This window comes from Brachionichthys hirsutus, chromosome 2, assembly GCF_040956055.1.
Source record: "Brachionichthys hirsutus isolate HB-005 chromosome 2, CSIRO-AGI_Bhir_v1, whole genome shotgun sequence".
In the NCBI taxonomy this organism is placed as follows: domain Eukaryota; kingdom Metazoa; phylum Chordata; class Actinopteri; order Lophiiformes; family Brachionichthyidae; genus Brachionichthys; species Brachionichthys hirsutus.
Genome location: NC_090898.1, coordinates 16,600,401 through 16,626,347, shown reverse-complemented (window position 1 = coordinate 16,626,347; position 25,947 = coordinate 16,600,401). Strand labels below are relative to the sequence as shown.

Genomic DNA, 25,947 nt, shown 5'->3' with positions numbered 1-25,947 from the left:
GCCATTTTAGAGCGTTCCGGGGACATATTTCTGTGACACCAGGAAGTGCTTCGTTACACAACGACTGAAAAATTATCACATCGTTTTAAAGCAAATTAAATGATTACAACACAAACGGTTTATGCGTGATTGTCAAATATCGACGAGGCTAATCACTAAATATTCGATTATATTTCCAGGGCTCGGGACGACAAATCTGTGGGCGGTCCTTCGTGACGTCACCTGAGCTGACTGACACGTACTGTTTTGTTAAAAAAGGAAAGCAGGAAGAAGAAAGGCAGTTGATCGAAGGCCAGGTGAAAGCCGCAGGTAAGTGTTAGATTTCTGCGTCACGTTCTGAACTGCGTCACGCTGTCGCGCGCGTCTCCCCCGGTTCCCCCGCGATAACGGCGGCCTCGTTCGTTTGTTCGAGCTGCGAATAAACGAACGAGGCGTCGACATGCGAGCTAACGCGAGCTAGCTAGCTAGCCTGCCAGTGTAACGTTACAGGTTAGCGAGGTTAGCTATTAATACGTTCACATGCGTCAAGCACGGGTTTAGCGCCGCTACCCGCTGCGCCACCCGCGTAAGGATCAGAGAAACGGGCTTTTGGTTGCTTCCAGCTGGACGTTAGCTTGCTAGCCGATAGCTTGCTTAGCATTAACGAGCGTTGTGACGTCATTTACGTGTATTTAGGTCGGTTAAAAATAGCGACGCGTTCTTGGGAGTGACGCGGGTTTGAGCCTGCGAAACAAAGTTCAGGGAGAAATGTCACAAACAACGACAACAACAACGTAAACGGGCCTCGCGCGTTCCGCCCGCCGGGCTCGGCCGGTTCCGGTTCTGGTTCTAGGATGAGTGTGTGTTTCTCTCCAGAGGAGACTTCATCCATCCAGCCCCTCTTTGGATCTCTGTTCCGGTTCCGGTTCCACCATGAACGTGTTCGACCGCAGCATCAACGTGGACGCCCTGTTCAAGCTCTCCCGGATGTGCGTGAGCCCGCTGCGGACCGGTTCTGACCGGTTCTGACCCGGAACCAGGGTTCTGTGCCCCCCCCCCCTGCTCACTGCCCCCCCTCCCTTGCAGATCCCAGTCCACCCAGCTGCACCTGAAGAACGTTTACTCCAGCCTGGCGGTTTGCATGTTCGTCGCTGCTGCCGGCTCCTACGTGCACGTCGTCACGCGCCTGCTGCAGGTAGGCCACGCCCACTTTCCCGCGGCGTCTACCTGTCCACAGATCGAACCGCTCAGACTGGATGGTTTAACAATAATAATGGTGTCTAGCAAGCCCCGCCTCCTGAGGTGTGTTTGCGTTCTGACTCGAGTCGAGGTCGTTGGGTTATTATGGGGTGTGTGTGTGTGTTTGCTCCTCCTCCTCAGGGCGGCCTCCTGTCGGCGCTCGGCTCCCTGGCGATGATGATGTGGCTCGCCATGACGCCACACAACCCTGAAACGGAGAAGAAGCGGCTGGCGATCCTCGCCGCGTTCGCCTTCCTCACGGGTACGGCGGCGACGTCTTACTCTGTTGTTTTTTTGTTTTCTGCCTCGCCTCACCGCATCGTCCCCCCCCAGGTGTTGGCCTCGGCCCCACTCTGGACTTCGTCATCGCTGTTAATCCCAGGTATGCGTGCGCCGACGAACCCGTGGAGCCGTCCTCGGCAGCCATCTTGACTTTTGCTTCCTCTTCAGCATCATCGTGACGGCGTTCATGGGAACCTCCGTCATCTTCATCTGCTTCACCCTCAGCGCTCTGTATGCCAAACGCAGGAGCTACCTGTTCCTGGGAGGTAACGGGGGGGGGGGGGGGGAAGAAGAGTAAAATCACAAAATCAAGTCGTCCCGTCTGCTCCGTGGGACATCCCATAATGATGTCTCCTCTCAGGAACGCTGATGTCCGGCCTGTCCCTCCTCTTGCTGATGTCCCTCATGAACATGTTCTTCGGATCTGTGATGCTGTTTAAGGTACCGGCGCCACGCCCGCCTGCTCCCGGCGTCCCCCGTCTGCTCCCGGCGTCCCCCCGTCTGCTCCCGGCGTCCCCCCGTCTGCTCCCGGCGTCCCCCCGTCTGCTCCCGGCGTCCCCCCGTCTGCTCCCGGCGTCCCCCGCCTGCTCCCGGCGTTCTGTCTGCTCCGGTCCAATCGTCGGTTCTTCTCCCCCACCAGGTCCACATGTACCTCGGGCTGCTGATCATGTGCGGCTTCGTCCTGTTCGACACTCAGCTCATCATCGAGAAAGCCGAGAACGGCGACAAGGACTACGTCTGGTGAGGACGGCGCTCCACAAACCGCCACGGCGAGCCGCCGCCCGTCATTCACGCCACGCTCCTTTTTGTTTTAGGCACTGCGTCGACTTGTTCCTCGACTTCATCACCATCTTCAGGAAGCTGATGGTCATCCTCGCCATGAACGATAAGGTACCGAGGGGCCCCTTGTGGGGGCGGGCGGGGGGGGCACTTTTTTCACGAGTTCTTTTACAGGAAATGTTCTAAAAATACACATCCACATATTTCCTCCGGTTTTTCCAGTTTGGTTGCATTTTACTGTCTTAAAGCGAAACCAAAACCCTCGTGGTGATCGTACACAAACCTTTACTTTCGTTTCCTGCTGCGAAAGCAAGACCCCCCCCCCCAAATACCTGAAAGGGTTAAAGGAGACAAACGCTCACATTTCACTCGTTTATTTACTACTTTTATTCTTCCTGCGAGCCAAATTAACAAGTGAAATGTGTTAAACTTTGAAATGAGCCAGTGTTGTAATTACTTTGTAATAAACTTATTTTCGTGTAATAGAACAACCGTCCTCTTTAAACATCGATGTTCTTACGAGACCGCGGTACTTTTGAATTTCATCTAATTGTTTGTTTTTTCCCATTTTCAGGACAAGAAGAAGGAAAAGAAATAGACATTTTCGCTGTCGATTTTTAAAAACAATCTTTAAAGAAAAGGCACAAACTGCGACTCCTGGTGCTTTTCACTTCCTGTCTTTTATTGAATTAACTCCTCTGTGCTCTTATTCTTGGAAATTTCTTTTTCTTCTTACTTAGCAGGGGTTGATTGCAGGTTTGTGGTAAATTAGTTCCGTCGTGATGCTGCAGTGACATTGCCCGGCCTGTAGAGGGCGGTGTCGCTCTGCCAGGACTCCCCACCAGCTGATCAGAAGCTTGATTTTCCTGTGATTTAGTGCCATAAATGAACCAACCACGTGGTCGGCTCCTTCCTGATTTTGTGCAGCAGGTCCCCCCCCCCCCCCCCCCTCGTTGATTTTGTGTTGTGATTAAACATTTTTAGTAAGAATGGAAGAGTGAAAATCCACTTTGATTTAAATCGACTCGCAGGTTTTGTCCATATTTTCGTATTTAATGTTAATAATCGTTTTGTTCAGACATGCTCAGCGTAAAGTTTAAATTAGCGGTTGTCATGGACCCCGATTTAAAAAAATTAAATAAGTTTCTCCATCTGATGTAAGAATTGTTTTTTCTGAAAAAGTATAAAACTCATGATCAAATTAATATTTTCTTATTTGGATGAAAAGTTTGCCAAATGACATGAAGTTAACCTTCGTTAAACTGTGAAGAATTTATTTTGATGTAAAATTGAATAATAATTTAATGCATTTGCTCAAATAAATGTGTTGAATCTATTAAATCAAAACAATGTCGGCTGACGTCACTGATTTTAATCCATCCTTTTGAAGTACGCGTCGCGCGTCATCGTCAACAGCTGATGATTAACCAATCAGTCAACTTCAAACAGGCCAAATGACGTCGCGGGAGTTAGAAACGAGCTTAGCAGGCTAGCTGCTTCTAGCTAGCGGCGCCAGGGTATATTAGCCACGGTTAGCTTAGCACACGACCGAACTGACTGGAAGTCAAAACAAGCGCTAAACGAAAACAGTTTAATTAGAAAGTTGAAAAACGGCAGTGGGTACCTGCGCCCCCTATTGGCTAAGAAACGAACAGCAACAGATGCTAAATACAAGATATGAACAGAACTGCTATTTTCACAGATTACAAAAACAAACATGTACATTTAAAATAAATAAATAGAAATACATATTCATTGAATAGTGTAGCCATTTCTTTTATGTTATTATTGCTGGTATATATTACCTTTAAATGTAATATGATCTAAAACAAACATACCGACAACCTTCGGCTGCAAACGCAATATCAACATGATCAATAAAACCGTTTGTACATTTATCGTTGTGATGAGTTTAGCAACAAAGAATCAGAATAAAGATCCGTCGGCCGGGATGCGAACAACAAAGGACAACTAGCAGGACAGCGTTTGTGCTAACCGTTAGCTTAGCCATGCGTTTAGCCGTCCTGGGTGGGTGACTGAAGACGCGCTGGCGTCTGAGCGAAGTGAGCAGCCAATAGGGTGAGCGTCCTGAGAAGTCCATCGACCCGCCGGACGGTCGGGTCAGCGGCGGGTAGCCGGCGAGCGGGCGTCGCGTTTGGGGGCGGCGCCGGATCATCCTTGGCTGCCGCAGGACGACAGGCTGTCGTACAGCGAATCGCTGAGAGACTCCGGAGTCTCCGGGACCTGAGGACGGCTCGGGGACAGCGCCTCCTCCGGACGCTCCCGGCTCACCTCCGGGACGCCGGGCGCGCGGCTCCTCCCCCTGCGGCTCATCCCCACCTGGGCCGGGACGGGCAGGCTGCCCGGGTCGACCGCCCGGCTGGAGGACGGCCCGCCGGCCTTCGTGCCCTGAGGGGAGACGGACGAATCGTTTCAGAGCGTGCCCCCCCCCCCCAAACACAAGACCTCCCACATCACGTCTGTCCTTCCTCTCCTCCTCTTCCTCTTTCTCTCGCCTGATGAAGGCTCACAAACCCAACGTCTACCGTTACTACGGAGATAAAGACGCGTCTACCCCTCTGAACGGCGAGCCGAAGGGCACCGCCTCCTCCTCCTCCTCCTCCACCGCCAGGTAAACCTCCGCTGGTCCTGGTCCTTTCAGGTTGGGGAAGGTCCAGGTCTTGGAGCGGGGGGAGAACACGTTGGCGCCGTGAGCCTCTTTGTCTGCAGGTGGGTTGAGAGGGTTTGTGTCAGGAGCGAAGCATTGTGGGTAGAACGCGCTAACAACACGCTTTGATCAACGCGTCATTAAGCATCAGTGGGCGTCACCTTCATGGATGACGCCGCCGGAGCTCCTCCCCTCCAACAGGGAGGCGTGCTGATTGGAGGGAGTCGGCTGCTTGTGAGGAGCGTAGCTCTCCTCCTGGGACGGCGGCTCCCGGTCCAGCGTGCGGGCCCGGCGGCCGGCCCTCCCCGGGGAGCCGGAGTGGGGCTCCGTCCCGGGTCTGGTCTTGGACAGGCCGCGTCCCGCGACGCCGCCGCTGCAGTCGGGCAGGGGGAACGTACCGATGCCGCTGTCCAGGGTGTAGGTGGAGGCGCCGGATCCTGCAGAGGAGGACAGGGGTCACTAGAGTTCACTTAAGAAAACAAGTAGAACTAAAAGTGATTTAAAACTACTACTATGTACATAAACAGAACTGCTTGGGTACAAGTATTTATAAGTATTTGTTATTTCTAGTTTATTATGTTAAAGATCATTTGATATGCTAATAAAGGTTTCACCTGCAGAAGAAGAACCTCTTTCCTCTCACCTGAGAAGTGTTGGGCGTGAACCGAATCCGACAGGTTTTCATCCGATGTGATTTTCCCAATTCTGTTGGATTCCTGCGGGAGAAAACAAAGCGTTACTGAACGCAGCGCTACTGAACGCAGCGTTACTGAACGCAGCGCTACTGAACGCAGCGCTAGTGAACGCAGCGTTACTGAACGCAGCGCTACTGAACGCAGCGCTACTGAACGCAGCGTTACTGAACGCAGCGCTACTGAACGCAGCGCTACTGAACGCAGCGTTACTGAACGCAGCGCTACTGAACGCAGCGTTACTGAACGCAGCGCTACTGAACGCAGCGTTACTGAACGCAGCGCTAGTGAACGCAGCGCTAGTGAACGCAGCGCTACTGAACGCAGCGCTAGTGAACGCAGCGCTACTGAACGCAGCGCTACTGAACGCAGCGCTACTGAACGCAGCGCTAGTGAACGCAGCGCTAGTGAACGCAGCGCTACTGAACGCAGCGCTACTGAACGCAGCGCTACTGAACGCAGCGTTACTGAACGCAGCGCTACTGAACGCAGCGTTACTGAACGCAGCGCTACTGAACGCAGCGTTACTGAACGCAGCGTTACTGAACGCAGCGCTACTGAACGCAGCGCTACTGAACGCAGCGAATCGGAAGCTGTCCTCGGCCCGATTGGGGGCGGACCCACCTTGTCCACGTCGTCTCTGTCCATGTGACTGATGATGTCACTCTGCTGACTGAACACCGGTCTGGACGTCTTGCAGTCGAAGGACAGGCGGCGCTGGGGGACGCTGATCATGTCCTTCCCGTCCACCCTGCATTTAAGAGACGGCTTTAGGCCGGATCCAGGACCGAGCCGCTCCTCTCCGGGTCTCACCTGTTCAGCAGCTGCTGCATGAAGGTGTCCGAGCGAGCGCCGCGGTACATCACAGCCAGCTGTCCCTGATCCTGGTCCAGGACCACCTCGCAGGAGTGTCCCCTGCCGGCCCGCTCCACGTAGGCCCGCTCCTCCTCCAGGGCCCGCCTCAGCCCCTCGGCCTTCTCCATCAGGGTGGAGATGTTCAGGCCCTCCACGCCTTCTTTGCACCTGGCGGCCATCTTGCCGGAGTCCCTCCCCACCGAGGGGATGCTGATCTTCCACTCCCTCTTGTCGTCCTTGCGGCTCGGCGCCGGCAGCTTGCTCTTCTTCAGGCCGAACCAGCTGGCGATGCCGTTGGACGCCTTGGGCTTCCCCTCGCCGCTCTGTCCGCCGCGGTCCTGCTCCTGCAGCTTCAGCACGTTCTCCTGGATGCCCTTCATCACCTTCTGCTCGATGGCGGATTGCAGGCCGGGGGCGGCGGCGGCGGCGGCGGCGCGGCTTCCCCCCGTCGGATGTGTGCGGTCGCGGCGGCGGCGGCGGCAGGCTGTCTCCGTACATCGGGTTCTTCTTCCCTCTCCCGCTCATCTTGGTCCTCTCCTCCGACTTTGGATGAATATCGCGGCGTCTCCGGGGGCTTGCCCCCCCCCCTGTGGACGGACGGACCCTGACACGGTCTGGACGGCGACTTCGGGGGGACTTTATTGGGGCTGTGAGGACCCGCCCCGCCCCCGCTTTAAGGCTGTAGGCCAGGTTGAGGGAGGCGGGGCACTTGATGTTGTTGCGTAGAACCTGGGGGGCGTCGGCGTTGGGGGACGGCGGTCCCATCTTAGTCCTGGGTCCTTCCGTCCTGCTCACACACCTGGCCGGGGACTTCAAGCCGCTAGCGCCCCCTTTGGGTTTCCCATCCAACTGTCTCTGCTCCACAGGCCTCTCAGCCGTCTCACAGCGGGCGGTCTCAGGCCCCGCCTCAGGCCCCGCCCCCGCCCTGAGACCCACCTGTAAATCCTCAGAACTCCTCAGTTTGCCCAACGCCGCCAGCCGCTCTTTGAAGGCGTGGTGACTGGAGTCGGCCGGGGGCCTCGCTGCCCCGGCTCCAGGTCTCTTGGGGATGGATGAGGAGTCGCTCCTCCTGGTGGGTGGCGGCGGCGGCTGAGCAACCTCCGCGCTCCCCACGGTGACCTCCCTGACCTCCGTCTCCGGCTTCTCGCCGTCCCCGAGAGGAGCTGCCTCTGGCCGGAACTTTGCCGAGGACAGAATCGGGCAGGCTGTGAGGACGAACCCACACCGGGCTGCGGGGTCGTCTTCGTCGCCGGACGAGGACGAAGACGAGGACGAGGACGGGGACGGGGACGGGGGACGGGGACGACTGCTTTCGCTGGGGAGGCGGGTCGAGGACGCTCTCTGGAAGCGATTTAACAAGCTTCCTCTCGCCGCCGTTGGACTTTGGCTCCTCCTCTCTTGATCCGGTGGACATGGGACAGACGTTTTCATAATGAGGGACCCTCTGAGAAACTTTGGGCGAGGAGGAAGAGGAGGAGGAGGAAGAGGAGGGAGCCCCCGCCTTGGCTATAGGTGCAGAGACTCTGCTGCAGCTCACGTCCTTGGCGGGCCGGGGGCCGGCGTCGTCCGCCTGCGGCGGCGAGGTCGGGGCCGAGTGCGTGGCGGGATAGGACTCGGACCGGGAGGGCGGGGGCGGCGGCGGCCGGCACCGCTCCGTGGTCGTGGCCCTGCGCGGGGGCACCGGAGAGTGGTACACCTCGTAGTTGTTGGTGCGGCACGGGATCCTGGAGCTGCGGGTGAGCTGGGGGCTCAGCCGGACGGCGGCCGTGGACGCCGGGGACTTCTCGCCGATGGACGGAATCTTCAACAACTTGAGCAGTTTGGACGGGGAGTTGGCGGCGGCGGCGGCGGCGGCTCTCGCAGACGAAGCCTCCCGATCGGCGCCGTCCGTCTCGAGGATGGTCGAAGCGGCGTCAGGAAGAACACCGGAGGGGAGCGGCGAGCCGCTGCGGACGCCGTCCCTCGTCTCCTTGTCCTTCACGGCGCTCGGCAGGTGGGGGGCGGGACAGACCCCGGCGTCTGGACACGTCTCGGAGCTACGCCGCTCGGGTCCTGAGGGGGGGCGGAGGACATTGGCCGCATGTCTTCGGGGGACTGTCTGGACTCCTCTTGCAGTGTAAACAGCAGGCGCCCCCCCCCTCACACTTCGCCGCCCCGTCGCCGTTGACGTGCTGGTGGGGGTCGGCGTCGGGGCGGGGGTCGGCGCCGGCCAGGACGGCCTCCGTGGACATGAGCACCTGGCTGTAGTCGCAGAAAGACAGGCTGGTGGTGGACGGGTGGAACTTCAGCGGGTCCGTCTCCTCCATCTTCCGAAGGACCTCCAGGATGTGCGCTTTCTTCTTGAAGAAGGGAGACAGCGCCTCCATGGAGGAGGCGGGGCCACGGGGGCCAGGGGAAGCGCTTTGCGTGCGGTAGCCATTTCCCTGTGGACAAAGACGGATCAGTATCAGTCAACGACCCGGCGGCGTCTCAACGGGGACCGAAGGACCCGGCGTAGGTATTCTGGGGGGGCGCGGCGCCGCTCGGGCTCACCTTGGCTTGTGCTTCGGGCTGTGCCGGCTCCACCGGTTTGGCAGAATCGCCGTGCAGCTGTGCGTTGTGGTCGGGGGGGGGTCCCGCCTGGACCTGAAACGGGAGATTCAGGAGGCCATTATGACGCCGCCGTTTACGCTACCGGCCGTTGTTCTCGCCGACGGCGAGGAGCTACAACGTCCCGGCGTCTCCTGGACAGATCTCAGGTGACACCAAACACCTTTGATGTGTTTGAAGTATTTTGAGCCGTTGCATCGCCGCTGGGGGGCCGCGGGGGGGGGGGGCTCACCTGGTAGTGGGCGGTGGGATGGTTTGGCAGCTTCTGCTGGAAGAGCTCGCAGAGCGTTCTGTTCTGTCTCTCCAGATCAAACACCAGCATCTTCAGCTTGATGCACTCCTCTCTCAGATCCTATTGGACAACAAACGGAGGCGGAGCCAACTTAAGCCCCGTCCACCGCAGAGGGGGGAACGTCTCCTTGTCTTTGAGGACGCTTACCTTTTGGTTCAGCAGCGCCTGGACCACGTGGTTGGCCACCTGCAACACGGGACCACGTTACATCCTGGTCCCGGAGCGGAGCGGACCGGAGCGGACTCACCTGACGCGGCGGGAACTCACCTCGTCCAAGCAGCGCTCGTACGCCTCCCGCTGACTCTCATTGGCCAGCAGCAGGGCCGAGTTCTCTGCCTGTGAAAAAGCGGCGTGCTAATTAATGCGAGTCGTTACGTAACCCTGGACGTCCTCGTCTGTCCCGTCTGGACGTCCCGTTTATGGTCCTGGTGCTACGCTAAGCTAACCGGGTCTGATGACGTCATCGCTCACCTCCAGCTCCCTCAGCCGGTCTACGAGCTCGCTGCTGTTGTCCTCCAGGTAGGACTCCACGTCTCCTTCCTCGTCGGATCCGAAGTCCTCGTCGCACATTCTCCGTTCCGTCTCACCGGACATTGTTCTCATCTGAAACATCCGATCAGCTGATCAATCACAGCTTTAAAGTACGCGACATAAACGCGTACGCGTGCACGTGCACGTTACGGGGATCGGAGCTCCAGATCTGTCCCGGCTCGGGGGACGTGATCCACGCGGCGCATCTAAGGATGGAACCGTCGCAGCTATAAATACCGGCTAAGGCTAACGGCCACTGAAGGACAGCGATCACGGATCAATAGGGCCGCCTTTTACTTTTAATCAATCAATTAAATGATCAGAAGACGGTGAAAAATGTCCACAAAGGAAACCAAACATTTATTTAAGTGAATGTCAAAGTGGTCGGTGATCAATTTAATCGTTAATCTTTCTGACAGAGACTCGCAGGAAAACAGAAGCGTCACTGATCAACTCTTTGATCGATTGATAGAGCTGCCGATCGATCGGGCAGAGGGACGCCGGGACGCCGACCTGCGGTTTCTGCTCCTGCGATGATCCGGTCTCTCGTCAGGCACCTGCGTCTCCCAAAGACAGCGGCGAGGAGCTGGAGGAGGGGGAGGAGCAGAAGGACACGTTTTTACTCGCGCTCTTCATCGGCGTCGCCGGGTAACAGGAAGGAGCCGCTTTGCCCCGCCCCCCCTCCTCGTCTTCCCTTTCATCTCTGACTCATAAAGTGTAACAAAAGAAAGGCGGATAAATAATTCAGCAGACGCCGCGTTAAGGACCTCCCCTTTTACCAGCACATTTCACTCCGATTCGGGATTCCCCATCGACAGAGCTCACCGGGCGGCGCCAGCGTCCGTCCTCGCTAATCAATCAAGCCTAATTAAAGATCAAAGTCATTTTGCTGCACCGTTATAAAACATGGCCGCCGTGGATTTAACGATGCAGATGGAATACATACTGTGGTCGTTTTCAGAGCGGTCCAAGCGGACCCGGTTCTGACCCGGATCTGACCCGGTTCTGACCTGGTCCTGACCCGGTCCTGACCCGGTTCTGACCCGATTCTGGCCCGGTTCTGACCCGATTCTGGCCCGGTTCTGACCCGGTTCTGACCTGGTCCTGACCCGGTTCTGACCCGATTCTGACCCAGTTCTGACCCGGTTCTGGCCCGGTTCTGACCCGGTTCTGACCCGGCTCCCATTGGGGAGCTGAAAGTAGCAGCATTGTTGCATTTATCACTTGTTTCGGTTCTGCATCCAAACCGAGAGTTCTAAAGTGAACAGAACTTTCTGAGCAGCGTCACCTGTTTGAAAGTGGCGCTCGTCGATTGGACAAAGTAGGAGGGGAAGTCCCGCCCTCTCCCGTGTTTGTTTTGGTCTGGAGAGGGCGCTGTACTTGCACTGTATCTGGTCCTGTGTCCGGTCCGGTGAGCCTTTCACACCGCATGCGAACAGAACCAGGGGTCTCTGTCCAAGCGGATCGAGACCCACGTTTTCAAGCGGTCCAGAGTTCGGATGAGCTTTCACACCTGCCCAAACGAAGCGGACCAAACGGCTCTGGTGTGAAAGCGACCTTAGCCTGCTTCTTGGTCAAACTGCAGTGGGATTCGGGTCCATCGAGTCCTCCTGGATCAAAGATCGCATCCCCAGCGTGTTCCAGAGAGGACTCAGCTGGGCGGAGGGACGAAGCCTCTTAAATCACGTCAGACGCACTCGTGGGGGGTTGGAATCGGCGAGGTCGTCTCAGGAGACGCGTCCATTCCGTCTGTCCCGAGTTCTCGCCGTGTGTAGAAGCAGGTGATTTAACAACGAGACAAAAAGCTGAATCCATGCTGGAATCCAGCCGAGCTGGGAGGGTCTCTACCGGGCCGGAGCGGCGTTCTGCTGCGGCCGCGCCGTTTTCTGCACCGATAATGAAGCTGCAGATAAATATGAGAGAGGAAGAGAGACAGAATCGGGCTGGCGGAATCCCTCTGCGCCGCTTCCCCTTTGATGTTCGGCAACAAGAACCGAGACGAATCCAGCAATATTTGGGATGAGGAGCGGCGGTGGGGGAGGGGAGGAGGAGAGGAGAGGAGAGGAGAGGAGAGGAGAGGAGGACTCCTTCCCAAAAGGCCTGGAAGGTTGGATGTAAACCGTGTACGTGTGAGGGGAATGAAAGCCGACGCAGGGGACACTTCTTTGATCTCTGCGGGACAACCTCCACACCCCGGCACGACGCCCCCCCCGTCTTTTTGTTTCATCACGCCACACGAGGGCACGGACGCAGATTTATGGCACTTTGTTCTCAGCGGCCAAAACGATCCGGCAAAAGTGGAACAGCGGAAAGACTTTGCTGCTGTCCGAACATGCAAGCTAACGCCGTCGACATTCAAGCTAAGCTAAACACACGCAGCAAATCAGACCTGATGCTAAGCTAAACACACACACACACAGCAAATCAGACCTGATGCTAAGCTAAACACACACACACAGCAAATCAGACCTGATGCTAAACACACACAGCAAATCAGACCTGATGCTAAGCTAAACACACACACACACACACAGCAAATCAGACCTGATGCTAAGCTAAACACACACACATACAGCAAATCAGACCTGATGCTAAGCTAAACACACACACACACAGCAAATCAGACCTGATGCTAAGCTAAACACACACACACACAGCAAATCAGACCTGATGCTAAGCTAAACACACACACACACACAGCAAATCAGACCTGATGCTAAGCTAAACACACACACACACAGCAAATCAGACCTGATGCTAAGCTAAACACACACACACACACAGCAAATCAGACCTGATGCTAAGCTAAACACACACACAGCAAATCAGACCTGATGCCTCAAGTCAACGCGGGGAAACATCGTAACATGCGTCGCATCACTTCCTCCTGATGGAGCCCGAATCTGAGCTGCATCCGCTCTGTTCTGAAACAGAACACAACAGGCTTTACAGATCTAGCGCCCCCCCCCCCCCCCCCCCCGACCCCCACCCCGACCCCATTGTGGGTCAGCTCACCTTCCTCCTCCGTCCTCCAGTGTCTCCTCTCAGCAGAGTGAAACGTACGACCCCAGAAGAGGACAGAGACCTTACATTTCTGCTTCCCTCGCCGTGAGAAGCGCCGCCAGCCGGTGACCCGGGACCAGGACCAGGACGCCGGTCTCCTCTGAGCCTCGGCTACAACGGGCCCGTCCTCGGGCCCGTGCATTGTGGAAGTACCGGTTCTGTCTGGAGAGCCTCCATGTCTCCCATTGTTCCAGCGCCAGCGAGGCAGGCGTCCTACCCAACTGGTCTACTGCAACAGCTGTGGACCAGCCCCCACCTCCCTGTCCCTCCTCCTCCTCCTCCTCCTCCTCCTCCTCCTCCTCCTCTGCTGCTGCTAAATATTAACCCTGCAGCTGCCGGCCTGAAGGAGGCGGGGAGGGGGATTGCGTTTCAATGCAGACCCGACCACGTAGGGGACAAAGGAACCGGAGGGGCCGGGCTGAACCGCTCAGGGTTCTGCCCTAGAGACGGACCAGAACCCGGCTGTAGGAGGATCGTCGTTCCGTGGTCGGGGTGGGACGGAGAGGGAGGAGACGGCGACTAACGATTAGCCATTTGAGCCGTGATCAATCACGTCCGAAACACAAACACTTTGACCTGACTTATATTTCACGTGTTGTTTTTATACGTTATCAGAGTTGAGCCTTAACTTAGCATAAATAACACGACGCTAACGAAAGCGAGAACTCGTGGCGCCGTTACAGAGTTTGTCCACCAGGGGGCTAAAACAGGGGTCAGCAACCTAAGACTTGTGTGTCCGTATGTTGTCTGAGAGGAAGCACGGCCATTGGCTACGCTTGGCCAATTAGATGCTACCGCATTTTATTAGCAGCACAAATTTTCTTTATTGTTTCCCATCTGCAGTAAAAAAATAACTTTATCGTCATCTTGGCTTGGATTCAAACATTCCCACGTGCTTCCTGACTTCATCCTGATTGGCTCAATCGGGTTATCCGACTAAGCGTCGTGCGCGAACTCGTTTAGAGGCTAGCCGCACAATGAACCGGTTGATTGTTCCAGCTCAACCGCTAATGAAGGAGCATCGTCTTCGTTCGGGCCAGACATACCAGACGCGCTAAGCCAAGTGTGATGACAAAACGACCGGTCGCCAAGGCAACAACAGCAGGAGGAAGAAAGCGGGTTTCATGGCCTAAACGAGGGAGGATAATTCGATAAAACATTCCTCCAGCTGCCGCTGAAAACACTCGTGAAAACAGCGTTAGCATTACGTGCTACTTAGTTAGCCATGTAGCTAAGCTAGCTGACCAAACCCACGTTAGCTACCTCTACCAGTGGAGCACGATGCGCGACACCAAGGAGGCAGGAAGAGGAAATGAAAGGCTGCCAGGGGATGGTCAAACCGCCGCCGTGTCACACAGGATCCACACGGTCACATGGGGGTCACATGGGAACGAGGATCAGGCTCCCCGCCCGCTGTCCCCCCAAGCGAGGGTCCTCACTTACAGCTCTAAAGCAGGGGTCCCCAACCACCGGGCCGCGGCCCGGTACCGGTCCGTGAGGCATTTGTTACCGGGCCGCAAAAGAAAGAACAACTAATGTATACAATTTCCGTTGTATCGATTATTAGCATCTAAAAGGTGTTTTATTTTGAAAAACGACCGGATTTTCTCCAACGTAACAATCGCGTCTTGATACGTTGCTAAAAAAAACCGCTGTGAACTCGCGAAAATTAATAAAAAGAAACAAAAGTCTTTGGAGAGCTTCTTTGCTAAGGAGAAAAGTCCTACTGAGGAGGAAGAAGAGGAGGAAGAAGAGGAGGTGAAGACCTCCAAGAAGAGAAACCAGGACTAAGACTTAAAACTGGGTATTAACAGCTGATTCGCTCCGTTAACGAGCAATGAAGGGTTCAAACCTGCTTCGGCACATTGAGACCAGAACCCGGATTAAAAAAACAAGAACCCGGATTAAAAGACCAGAACCCGGATTAAAAAACAAGAACCCGGATTAAAAGACCAGAACCCGGATTAAAAAACAAGAACCCGGATTAAAAACTATGAAGGACAGAAGCAATTATTGGGACCACAATTTATGGTGAGTAGATATTGTGTAACTATTAATTATTTATTTAATAGTTATTGCAAGTGCATAATATAAAGTTTATTGGTAAGATTATATTCCTCTTTTTAAATTTAATTACCGGTATACCCCCCCAGGGCCACGAAGGGTCCGCTGCTCTGAAGGACAAGCAGTAAACAAACAGGCTGAAATCAGTCTAAGATAGCGGCGATGCAGAGAGGCGATGCAGAGAGGCTCATCCTGAAGGTTTGGGGCTTCGGCGATGCTCCGGGTGCGTCTTCATTTCAGACAAAACGGGCGGCGGGTAAGCCATAAAAAGGCAGGCAGCGGCGGCGCCTCAGCGGACGGTCTGGTCCGATGGCGGCTAAAGTGGGAGAATAGTCAGGGAACGTCTGAATAAGAGCTGTAAATCAGACCCGCGGGGGGGGGGGGGGGGGCCTCAGTGAAGGGCAGACAGTTTAATGGGCCGTAATGTGCACAGCTAGCCGGCGAGGATGGAGCGCTAATGCAGCTACAGGAAATCTGACACCCGGTTAGGCCCCGCCTACAGACGATCTGGACGGGTTAGTCCAGATCGGTGTTAGTCTTTACAGGCTGAGCTGCATCCCTACGAAGAACCGAAGCGGTTCTGGATCTGTGGTGACCTTAATCCATCCAGATTAAGGTCCCGCAGTCATAACGAAAACCATTTCCCTTCAGACGGCGGCGAACGGTTCACCCGTCCAGCACGGGTCCACATCTGCTCACATCTGGACGGCAGCAGCAGAGCCTCGAGCTCAACCGGGCCGGCGCCGGCGCCTCGCCAGGAATACTCATCGTCCGCTTCCGTTCCCCGAGGTCTGGCCAAGAGGAAGAACTATTTATGGGGCAGAAATGTTGGGTTCTATACCGAGACGCTTATTTAAGACTCCAACAAAAACGACCTGCACGGGGAGAGCGCCGGGGTTCTACAGGGCGTGTGGGCGGGGCTGACGGAGCGGCGCTGGAACAGGAAGCGCCTGAGAGCAGCTCACCTTGTGGGAGAGCGTTTAGGGGTGGGGGGGGCGGGGCATAAAGGTCCTGAATAACAACGCTATTTTGAGACAAATGAAAATAAAGCGTAGCGCACAAAGGAAGACTTTCAACATGGAGGACACCGCATTAGAACCCGGTGTAGATTAAAGCCGCATTAGAACCCGGTTTAGATTAAAGCCGCATTAGAACCCGGTTTAGATTAAAGCCGCATTAGAACCCGGTTTAGATTAAAGCCGCATTAGAACCCGGTGTAGATTAAAGCCGCATTAGAACCCGGTTTAGATTAAAGCCGCATTAGAACCCGGTTTAGATTAAAGCCGCATTAGAACCCGGTTTAGATTAAAGCCGCATTAGAACCCGGTTTAGATTAAAGCCGCATTAGAACCCGGTTTAGATTAAAGCCGCATTAGAACCCGGTTTAGATTAAAGCCGCATTAGAACCCGGTTTAGATTAAAGCCGCATTAGAACCCGGTTTAGATTAAAGCCGCATTAGAACCCGGTTTAGATTAAAGCCACATTAGAACCCGGTTTAGATTAAAGCCGCATTAGAACCCGGTTGAGATTAAAGCCGCATTAGAACCCGGTTTAGATTAAAGCCGCATTCCGAGCCGGATTTTCTTTGGCCAGACTGATGAATTGAATGTTTGTTACAGCTGCAGCGGCTGCTTTGCCAAATGAAATGTTTGTATGACCGCAGATTCCTGAGTCGGGTGGAATTCGGATCGGACTCCCGAGCGCACAAGGACCCCTGGAGCACGTTCGATCGCAGGGGCCACGGAAAAAGAAACAGACACAAGGCTCGACTCGCAAACAGATAATAGCAGGGTGAGATATAAAGAGGCACGGCGCAGGCGAGGATGTTTCCTTTGATTGTGCGCGTGCAAACAGCGGGGACGCCTCCTGCTGAGAGCTCCGCGCAGTCTCTGCAGCGCTGCGGGGAAATGCGTGAATATTTTGAGATGCTAATGCGGGCTTCAGAAGCGCCTTTGGGAACTACGGAACCTGCATGAGGAGAGGTGCCAGCCGCAGCCTAGCCTATCATCAAAGCCTGGCCTACATGCAGAGGATGGGGGGGGGGGGGGGATACTGGAGCGATGCCCCCCCCGACTAGACATTATTGGCCCGTTGTTCTTTGTCCCTGTAAAACCAGCAAACTGCTGCCTTACAAAGTGACACATCACCGCCGGCGTGACCTCGAGACGCGCCGCGAGAGAAACTCATTTCCTGTTTAGATGCCAGAGTCGGAACCACGGAGCCAAAATGATCAAAGGACCACTGGGAAACACGGTGATGGTACGTTCCATAACGGGTCGCGTTTCTACCGCCGTTAGCCGAGCGGCGATGACGCGTCTGACTCCGTTTCAACTCGATCATGTTTAGCGGTCGATTGGCGACGTCTAATAAACAACGGAAACGGGCTAACGGGTCCAGCTGCTACACGACACCGACTCCATGCCACGTTTTCTCTCTCCAGGAACGTCCGGGCGCCGCTACGAGGCGTGCGGGACATCTGCAAACAATCAGAGGCGAACCCAGCGAGCGCTTACGCCGCCCATTACGCTTGAATAAGTCAGCGGCTCGGCGTTTTACGACGCAATGCAGCGCAGCTTGGATAGCCAATCCCAAAGTCGCGCTGGGGCGGAGCTCTAATCTGGAAGCGCAGAGCGGAACCACATTTGGTTGTTCCTCAGGACGAAATGTTCACGACACCGGCGGGTCCTCGTGTTCCAGACAAACGGGACCTCCAGAGGCGGTTCTGTTCTCAGGCCAGGCTGATTTACATGAAGCCTGGTGGGATCGCAGGTCGGCTCCTCCCACAAAGGTCAAGCGAGTTAGAGAACGACGAAGGACAGCTGCGTTATCAATAAAGTTTGCTTGTTGCATTGCAAATAAAATGGGCGTTTCATTATCTTACCGGGCTTGAACGTCTCGGTGACGGTCAGACGTCTTCTGCCAGCGATGCGAGAAAAAACGCAGAGAAACACAACGGTACCTCCGACCGACCAGGATGCAGTCCAGTTGCATCGTGGGTAACGTAGCTAGCTCCAACTTTCTCCTCAGGATTGAAACCTTTTCAGGCGATTCTCTTTTTAGTTTAGCAAAATGCTACTAGCTTAAATCTCCTGCTGCAGGTCGCACGCGTAACATCGTCAAACGTCTCGCTCCCTTTACACCGCCATCGATTCGAGTGTCGCTCTCCTCGCGCGCCCACAGCGGAACCGCGGTGCCGAATGATTACACGATGGATTGAATTAGCAGAATAGCTTAGCATCATCTGTTGTTAAGCAAGCCTGCGGTTGGTTTAATTGCTTTCACACCACAAACCGCTCCAGGGTTCAGCCGGGAGGGAGATGAGACCCCCCCCCCCCCCCTCAGATCATTCTCCTGGGTGTGAAACAAACTATCCAGGTCTTAAAACCTATAAATCCTCCGGTGTCGTAGCGCGATGCTAAACCGGTGGAAGGCACTTTTAAACGCGTCTGAAGGACAAACGGTTCCACAGACGACCTCTCAGAAGCCAGGAGAAAGATCAGATCCCTTCACCTCCAACCTTCTCATGTCATCTCTCGGTCCATTCCGTCTCTCCGGTCATGAGGTCGCCGCTTCAACGAGTCCTTGTGACACGGATTCTACGAGGACTTCTACGCGGGCAGCAGCATTTGTGCGAAGCTGCCGAAAATGACGACCTGGAGAAGAAACGAGGGCTACGTCGTTCACGCGCAAGACAAAAAAAAAGGAACGAGAGCCGCCTGCCAACGCTGAAAGGTTCATGGGAGATCGACTTCCAGCCATCTCTGTGACGCCATGATCCGGGAGGGCTTGAAAAAATCCATCATCCTCATTTCTTCTCACAAAAAGTTGTGTTTGTTCAGAAAACAATGAGACAATGAGAACAGCATGAGCTGGCCTGATGCCAACAGACAGATCACGAAGCGTTTCCATTACGGAACGACTCTGAGGTGCTTCAAACACCCCAACGGGCCCTTACCTTATTAAAGCTAGCAGCACATGTTCCGTTAGCTTCAGGGAGGATCGCGCCGTTCCTTCGTTTGACCCCAGCCTTAACCCCAAATGCCAAAAATCCAATGCAAACATTAAACGTTGGTGCAGAATGAGATTATTTTTCACTCTGATTCGGATTCAGTTTGTAATCTTAGAGAGAACAGCGATGGAGGAGAGGAATTAAAGCTCCCGACTACGAAGCAGCGACTTGGGAAATCGGGTTTCTGCTCGTTTTACAGAGGTCACGTTCTAAAACAGCAGAAACGAAAGCGCTCTCCGTACGGCTGACGGGAAACGGCTGACGGGAAACGGCTGACGGGAAACGGCTGACGGGAAACGGCTGACAGGAAACGGCTGACAGGAAACGGCTTCCTCGCCGCAGCTCGAGAGAAGCATTCAAACACCTGCAGCCGCCATCGCAGCGCAGTCGAAGCAGGCTGGAGACAGTGATGCAACCCGCCAGGTATGTTTGGAGACAACAAGCACATGTCCGATATGCAAATGAAGCTGCAAAACAGCTAAAGAATAAGAAAGGAAATAAATCTATATAAATAATAAGAAAGGAAATAAATACATTCATCATTCATCATCTTCACACGCAGGATTTCTGCAGATACAACCACGACGGCTGAAAAGGTCACAGCGATGTTTTAACAGCGTCTCACCCTCATTTGCATATCAAACAGTGAGAGTGAGCTGGTGGCTCCGCCCCGCTGAAGGCGTGCTTTGTCCAGCTGCTAATAAAATCTTTCCCGACGTAACAATCCGCTCCTCGGGACACAAACATTCAGCGCAAATGTGATAAACCGGAATGCCAGACGTGTTTCACCAACACGTCTGTTCTTAAGGTGGATCAACTCTAACATCCGGACTAACTCACCAACACGTCTGTTCTTAAGGTGGATCAACTCTAACATCCGGACTAACTCACCAACACGTCTGTTCTTAAGGTGGATCAACTCTAACATCCGGACTAACTTACCAACACGTCTGTTCTTAAGGTGGATCAACTCTAACATCCGGACTAACTCACCAACACGTCTGTTCTTAAGGTGGATCATCTCTAACATCCGGACTAACTCACCAACACGTCTGTTCTTAAGGTGGATCAACTCTAACATCCGGACTAACTCACCAACACGTCTGTTCTTAAGGTGGATCAACTCCAACATCCGGACTAACTCACCAACACGTCTGTCCTTAAGGTGGATCAACTCCAACATCCGGACTAACTCACCAACACGTCTGTTCTTAAGGTGGATCAACTCCAACATCCGGACTAACTCACCAACACGTCTGTTCTTAAGGTGGATCAACTCTAACATCCGGACTAACTCACCAACACGTCTGTTCTTAAGGTGGATCAACTCTAACATCCGGACTAACTCACCAACACGTCTGTTCTTAAGGTGGATCAACTCTAACATCCGGACTAACTCACCAACACGTCTGTTCTTAAGGTGGATCAACTCCAACATCCGGACTAACTCACCAACACGTCTGTCCTTAAGGTGGATCAACTCCAACATCCGGACTAACTCACCAACACGTCTGTTCTTAAGGTGGATCAACTCCAACATCCGGACTAACTCACCAACACGTCTGTTCTTAAGGTGGATCATCTCAACCGTTTCCGCTGTTTATTTACAGGCTGGTTTAAAGCCTGCTTCGGGAGACTATTCCCGCAGCTGGAAGAGTGAGAGATGAAAATCAGAATAACTGCCCCGTTATGACAACCAGACAATCGGAATAACTGCCCCGTTATGACAACCAGACAATCGGAATAACTGCCCCGTTATGACAACCAGACAATCGGAATAACTGCCCCGTTATGACAAGACAATCGGAATAACTGCCCCGTTATGACAACCAGACAATCGGAATAACTGCCCCGTTATGACAAGACAATCGGAATAACTGCCCCGTTATGACAACCAGACAATCGGAATAACTGCCCCGTTATGAGAACCAGACAATCGGAATAACTGCCCCGTTATGACAACCAGACAATCGGAATAACTGCCCCGTTATGACAAGACAATCGGAATAACTGCCCCGTTATGAGAAGATGCCCGACCAGCGTCAGAACGGCGCTAAAGCAGCATTTAAGCTAGCATGAAATAAAAGCCGTCCTCCGGCTAAAGGGAGAAGGCTCAGAAAAAAGGTCCAGTTTTTAGGGGCAGGCCCTCAAACCCCGAACCGCACACCGGAACGAGCGCCCCCCCGTCCCGGTAACGCCGCGGCACCGACGGGTAACGGCGGGAACGCGGCGGCCCTTTAAGCTAACACCAAACCAGCTAGCCCCGTGTTTACCTTAGCAGCCCGTCCAGACGCTCACGTCCCCGGGGACGTTTAATGAACGAAAGCACGCAGAAAGCTCGCCGGCACCGCCGCAGCGCTCCGGAGCGACGCGTGACGCGTTCACGCACGACTCACCTCATCCAGGTGTCTCCGGCGGGCACGGCGGCGTCACCGTGACCGACCTGCGGGCTTCAGCGGCTCATTCTGCTGCAGCCTCGGATGCGGGGAACGTGACGTCATCGCTGACATCACCCGCCCCGCCTTCTCCCGAGCCCCCCCCCGCCAAACATGACGTCACCGCGTAGTTAAAACACGTGAAATAAATCTGCTCGGAACACCAAGAAGAGTTGAAGTTTATTCGTGGATGAAACGGGAGAGTCCATTTTTTACTCTTCAGATAACTTTAGTGTTTTAACATCGTTTAACGGTTACATTTTAAAGCGGCTAATGGCCTCCTCCCAACCAGAACCAGAACCAGAACCAGGGGGTTCCGTCTGGAGGTAACATCAAGTCTGTGATTGTCCAATAGTGAAGCGGTTCTTCATCTGGGAGCATCAACCGGGTCCTGGACCGGGTCCTGGACCGAACCATCAGCAGCACCGTCGCCGCCGACAACCCCCGACGGCACCTGGGGGAGAAGAAGAAGAAGTTCTGACCCGATGAACTCGCCGGGACAGGAGAACCGTTCTCCAATGAGGCGCCGTTTCTGTTCATCCACAACAGTTTGATGATTCGGGTCCCATCGTGGACGAAACATGAAACGGAAGTGAAATCACGCCGACGCAGCGGCCGCTTTCAGTCGGCGTTCCCACGAGAGAAAATAAAGTTTTTATTCAAGAGCCGGATGGAAAACCTCAACGTTCTAAGATTCAAGATGGCGGCGTTTGACCTGCTCGTCCATGATGGCGTCCAGGTCGGCCTGCTCGCCGGTGAGGATGTCCATCGGCGCCTCGGCGATGGCTCTGATGGTCTGGTCCTCCAGGGCCAGGGCCGTGTCAAACTGGAGGGGGGACGGGGGGCCCTGCATGCCGTCCCCTTCCACGTCCAGGTCCTGCACGACAGGCGGTATTTGTGGGTACTTATCTCTCCCCCCCCCCCCCACACACACCCCCCCGTCCTTACGTCGCTGAACTCGAAGGGGAGGCTCTCCGTGGGCTGCAGCTCGGCGGCGCTCAGGTACATGTCTCTGCTCGCCGTGCTGATCTGCTCCGGCGCCGGCGCTTCCTGCTCCGGCCGGTACATGGGGGGGGGCAGCGTGAGGTGAAGCGGGCACCGGGGATCATCGGACTGACCCAGGTGCACGGTGCGGTCGCACGGGACGTCTCTCACGCCGGGACACGTTCTGAAAAGCACCTGGCTGTTGTCCTGGTAAATATCTGTCTGGTCGTCAAGGACAACGGCCCCCCCGATCCGTGGAAGCAACCCAAGCATTTCTGAAGCTACGTGCGACTTCCTGATCGGTAGCATCGTGCTAACGGACCAATGAAACGCCAGAGTTAACGCTGTGAAGGGTTTGATATTTAAGAATGTCCAAGCGGAAGACAAAGACGAGACGAAGACAAGACAAAGACGAGACGAAGACGAGACGAAGACGAGACGAAGACGAGACAAAGACGAGACGAAGACGAGACAAAGACGAGACAAAGACGAGACAAAGACGAGACCAAAGGGACCGTGTTCCTCCCAACTGAAGAGATTAGCCCCTTCGCTACGCCGGGAGAAAATCTACAGACCACAGGAAGGAGTTTCTTTAGGCTCCCGTTGAAACCAGCAGCTACTGCAAGCTGCCAGTCAGATCGGGGCCGCGGGGGGGGGGGGGGGGGGCGGCGGAGGATACGTGAGACGCAGTGCCGGGTCATCGGCAGGGAGGGGTTGGCACATCGCGCTCCTTCCACGAACGACACGCATTTCTCGTAAACGGTTCTCGTGAACGGCTGCAAAGGAAACGCAAACTTCAGGCGGGTCGGGTTTCAAGCTGCAGCGTTACTGGTCTACTACGATGGGGGGGGGGTCACACACCTGGGGGGCGCCGTCGGTCACGGCCTGCCGTCTTTCTCTGAGCTGCCGATGCAGCAGCGCCTCCACGCCGTAGCGGCGGCGGTAGCGGCGCAGCGCTTTGAGCTTCTTCAGGTTCTCCCGCTCCACGCTGGACAGGCCTTCTGGTCCGGTCAGCAGGCTGGTCCCTAATGGCGGCATCAGTCAGCGGCGTCCTAGCGGGGGGGGGGGGGCGGGCGGGGGGCGGGGTCTCACCCAGGGTCTCGTGCTCCACCTTCCGGCTGTGCAGGTAGCGGCGCTTCTTCTCCTTCAGCAGGTGCTGCAGCCGCTTGAACTGGTCGATGTAGAGCGACTGCAGCCGGATGAGCTTCTCTCGGGTGATGAGCGCCACCTCCTCCGCCGTGTACACGCCCGCGTGCCTGCCGGGCGCCACGACAACAGCAACACAAGTGGGACCACGGCAGCCATTTTATAATTAGAGAGGCCTAAAACGAACACGGGCCGGAGCGGCGGCGAATGCCTTCGCCAGGCTTTAGCCGGCCCCCTCCAGCCTCTCGGCTCTCGGAGGTTTCCTCGCCCGGCGACGCCCCAACGGGGGCCGCCGGTCCGCACTAATCGCTGCTCCATACACAGAGACAGTCGTCCAAACGACGGCGTCTCGGTGGAAGAGGAACAAACTTCAGGGCCGCCTTAAAATCGTTCTTAATCTCAAAGAAATTTACAGAAACATCGAAATATTAAAAGACGAAAGGGAAGACGAAGAATAGAAAACAAGTGACATCCCAACGCGAGCGGATTAGATAATCTATAATCCATCAATTACTTCAGAGGATCCTCGTGGTCGCTGTCGATGCTGTCTGCGTCACTGTCGGGGTCCCCCCTCCAGGTCTGGTCGAGGACCAGGGGCCCCGGCTCCTCCTCACTCAGGCTGTCCTCATCTGTTCGGGGGGGGGTGGGGGGGGGAGGAGTTATTAATTACGATTAGACCTGTGTCTACGAAGCCAGCCAATCGCCGTATTGAACGCTGGAGACGGCTTACCGGGGACGCGGCCGGCGTCGGAGCGGCCCCCGTCGGAGCGGCCCCCGTCCGCGTAGCCGCTGAGCTGAGACAACAGCGTCTCGGGGGACGGACCAGACGGCGGCTTCCTCGCCTGAGCCCGGAGAGCCACGGCGTTCCTCCTCGCATGCTCCGCGCAGAACGTAACGCTGGAAGAGACGTCAGAACGCAGTTTGGATCGCGTCCCACGGGGAACGACCGCCCCCCTCCAGGGGGCGCCGACGGCTGAGACGCAAGGCGCCACCCACCCGTCCTTCCGCTCGACCTTCGGCGACGCGTTGGGGCAGCGCTTGCCGTTTTTGGCGGAAACATAGCTGCACTGCTTGTAGGGGGCGGTCCTGTCCTCCAAAACGTGCTTTATGCAGAAGTCCAGGCCGTCCAGCCGGGGTTGCGAGCACGACCGCTGGGCGAAGGCGCAGGCCTGGGGCTCCTGAGGGCGCGGCGTCTGGGACACCCGGCTTCGGCTCGAAGGCAAAACGTGGATCCGGATCCTGTTCATCGTCTGCAAAGTCATTCGATCCGAAGTTAGCGCGTCGCAGCGACAGTCCAGTCCAGTCGCCGCCTGATTCCGATCAGCGAGGATTCACCGCCGCTCTTTATCCCTAAATCGATCGGATCAAAAGAGACTTTTCGGGGAAAGAATTTAACGCTTTGTGAAAATCTAGCATGTTTGACTGTTTTGAGACTCTGCAGATACAATTACACGATTAAAAGGAGATATTAAATCTGGCGTCTGGAGTACACCAACGACAAACGAGTTTCCAATAATCAATGCAGAAAAATAGATCAGAGCGCGACACATTCCAGCCGCTCAGCTTCTTCAATTGAAGCTTTTCGGTCTTTAAGGTTTAAATGATTACATCAGAGCGGATATTTTTGCGTTTTTGCTCTGGTGTACAGAAAGAAAAACACATCTGAGATCTCAGAGAACACGAGCGAGTACTTATACATAAACGTGCAACACAAAATATATATTTTACCAGTACAAATTGGGCTACTTCAGAAAGGATCAAAGAGAAATGGTCGCAGAATTTAAACATAAATCACAACACAAGCTAGTGTTAGCACACCGGAGAACGCTATTCCATGAAGCAGGTGGTGCCCGGTCAGGTGGTTCCGGGTCCGGTGGTTCCGGGTCCGGCGCCAGTCACACTCCGGTCTCTTTTGTTATAATTAATATATAAAACTAAAACAGACATCAGGCCTGAATATGAAAAACGCTGACGTAAAATATAAAACACTCCAAATGTCCCTGTAAAACTCGCTTGTGTACATTTACCCTGCCACGCCGATCTCAGCCCGCCTCTCGGCACTGCGTCATTCTTTCAGTTACGCCGTCGCCATTTTCGCTAGCAGATGCTAACGCGTGCTAACGCGTGCTAACGCTACATTCCCCCCTCCGCGGCTCAGAGGGTCGCTTCGTGGACCACCGACATCAAACGGAGCTCTTTCTCGGTACACCAGGTGAAGGCCACGCCCCGAACCTTTGTTCTACCGCGCTTACCTTTCCCGTCTCCGAGCAGCCGGATACCGTCTGCCGACGCACTCCCTCAATAACAGCCACATCCGCCCAGGCGCGAACCGACCCGC

The 25,947-nt window shown here is 55.0% G+C and overlaps 3 protein-coding genes across 4 annotated transcripts; 1 reads left to right on the top strand and 2 right to left on the bottom strand.

Annotated features, from left to right (window-relative positions):
• The first annotated feature begins 13 nt into the window (after positions 1–13).
• On the top strand, positions 14–3,635 carry tegt (testis enhanced gene transcript (BAX inhibitor 1)). Its single transcript, XM_068744201.1, has 10 exons — positions 14–309; positions 856–968; positions 1,066–1,174; positions 1,360–1,480; positions 1,552–1,600; positions 1,669–1,766; positions 1,862–1,941; positions 2,141–2,241; positions 2,316–2,391; positions 2,855–3,635. The coding sequence occupies exons 2-10, from the start codon at positions 913–915 to the stop codon at positions 2,876–2,878; spliced, it is 714 nt and encodes a 237-aa protein (XP_068600302.1). The 5' UTR covers positions 14–309; positions 856–912; the 3' UTR covers positions 2,879–3,635.
• A 107-nt stretch (positions 3,636–3,742) lies between these two features.
• On the bottom strand, positions 3,743–9,979 carry nckap5l (NCK-associated protein 5-like). Its single transcript, XM_068743086.1, is given in 18 exon segments — positions 3,743–4,689; positions 4,856–5,004; positions 5,110–5,385; positions 5,592–5,664; positions 6,265–6,391; positions 6,454–6,929; positions 6,931–7,041; positions 7,043–7,162; positions 7,165–7,641; positions 7,643–7,731; positions 7,734–7,797; positions 7,799–8,514; positions 8,567–8,918; positions 9,028–9,120; positions 9,317–9,436; positions 9,524–9,562; positions 9,644–9,712; positions 9,848–9,979. Coding segments are annotated over 18 exon segments (3,720 nt in total). The 3' UTR covers positions 3,743–4,452.
• Positions 9,980–21,640: 11,661 nt separating this feature from the next.
• kansl2 (KAT8 regulatory NSL complex subunit 2) lies at positions 21,641–25,939 on the bottom strand. Of its 2 annotated transcripts, none has more exons than XM_068747287.1 (10): positions 25,862–25,939; positions 24,606–24,959; positions 24,340–24,506; positions 24,124–24,238; positions 23,556–23,719; positions 23,325–23,488; positions 23,143–23,239; positions 22,428–22,681; positions 22,195–22,356; positions 21,641–21,933 (listed from the first exon to the last, which is right to left on the bottom strand). In XM_068747287.1, exons 2-10 carry the CDS (start codon positions 24,869–24,871, stop codon positions 21,847–21,849), a joined length of 1,476 nt encoding a protein of 491 aa, XP_068603388.1. In that variant the 5' UTR covers positions 24,872–24,959; positions 25,862–25,939; the 3' UTR covers positions 21,641–21,846. The 2 variants fall into 2 exon arrangements, with proteins under 2 accessions (XP_068603388.1, XP_068603396.1); XM_068747295.1 differs by having other exon boundaries at positions 24,606–24,859; positions 25,862–25,933.
• Between the last annotated feature and the right edge of the window lie 8 nt (positions 25,940–25,947).

Excerpts from the sequence above, each read along its gene's own strand:
- tegt (XM_068744201.1), top strand. The coding sequence starts at position 913 with ATGAACGTGTTCGACCGCAGCATCAACGTGGACGCCCTGTTCAAGCTC. Across the intron at positions 969-1,065 it reads CTGTTCAAGCTCTCCCGGAT|ATCCCAGTCCACCCAGCTGC; the intron begins GTGCGTGAGCCC and ends CCTCCCTTGCAG. Across the intron at positions 1,481-1,551 it reads CGCGTTCGCCTTCCTCACGG|GTGTTGGCCTCGGCCCCACT; the intron begins GTACGGCGGCGA and ends GTCCCCCCCCAG.
- kansl2 (XM_068747287.1), bottom strand. The coding sequence starts at position 24,871 with ATGACTTTGCAGACGATGAACAGGATCCGGATCCACGTTTTGCCTTCG. Across the intron at positions 23,489-23,555 it reads GGTGGAGCACGAGACCCTGG|GGACCAGCCTGCTGACCGGA; the intron begins GTGAGACCCCGC and ends TGCCGCCATTAG. Across the intron at positions 21,934-22,194 it reads ACGCCATCATGGACGAGCAG|GTGCCGTCGGGGGTTGTCGG; the intron begins GTCAAACGCCGC and ends CTTCTCCCCCAG.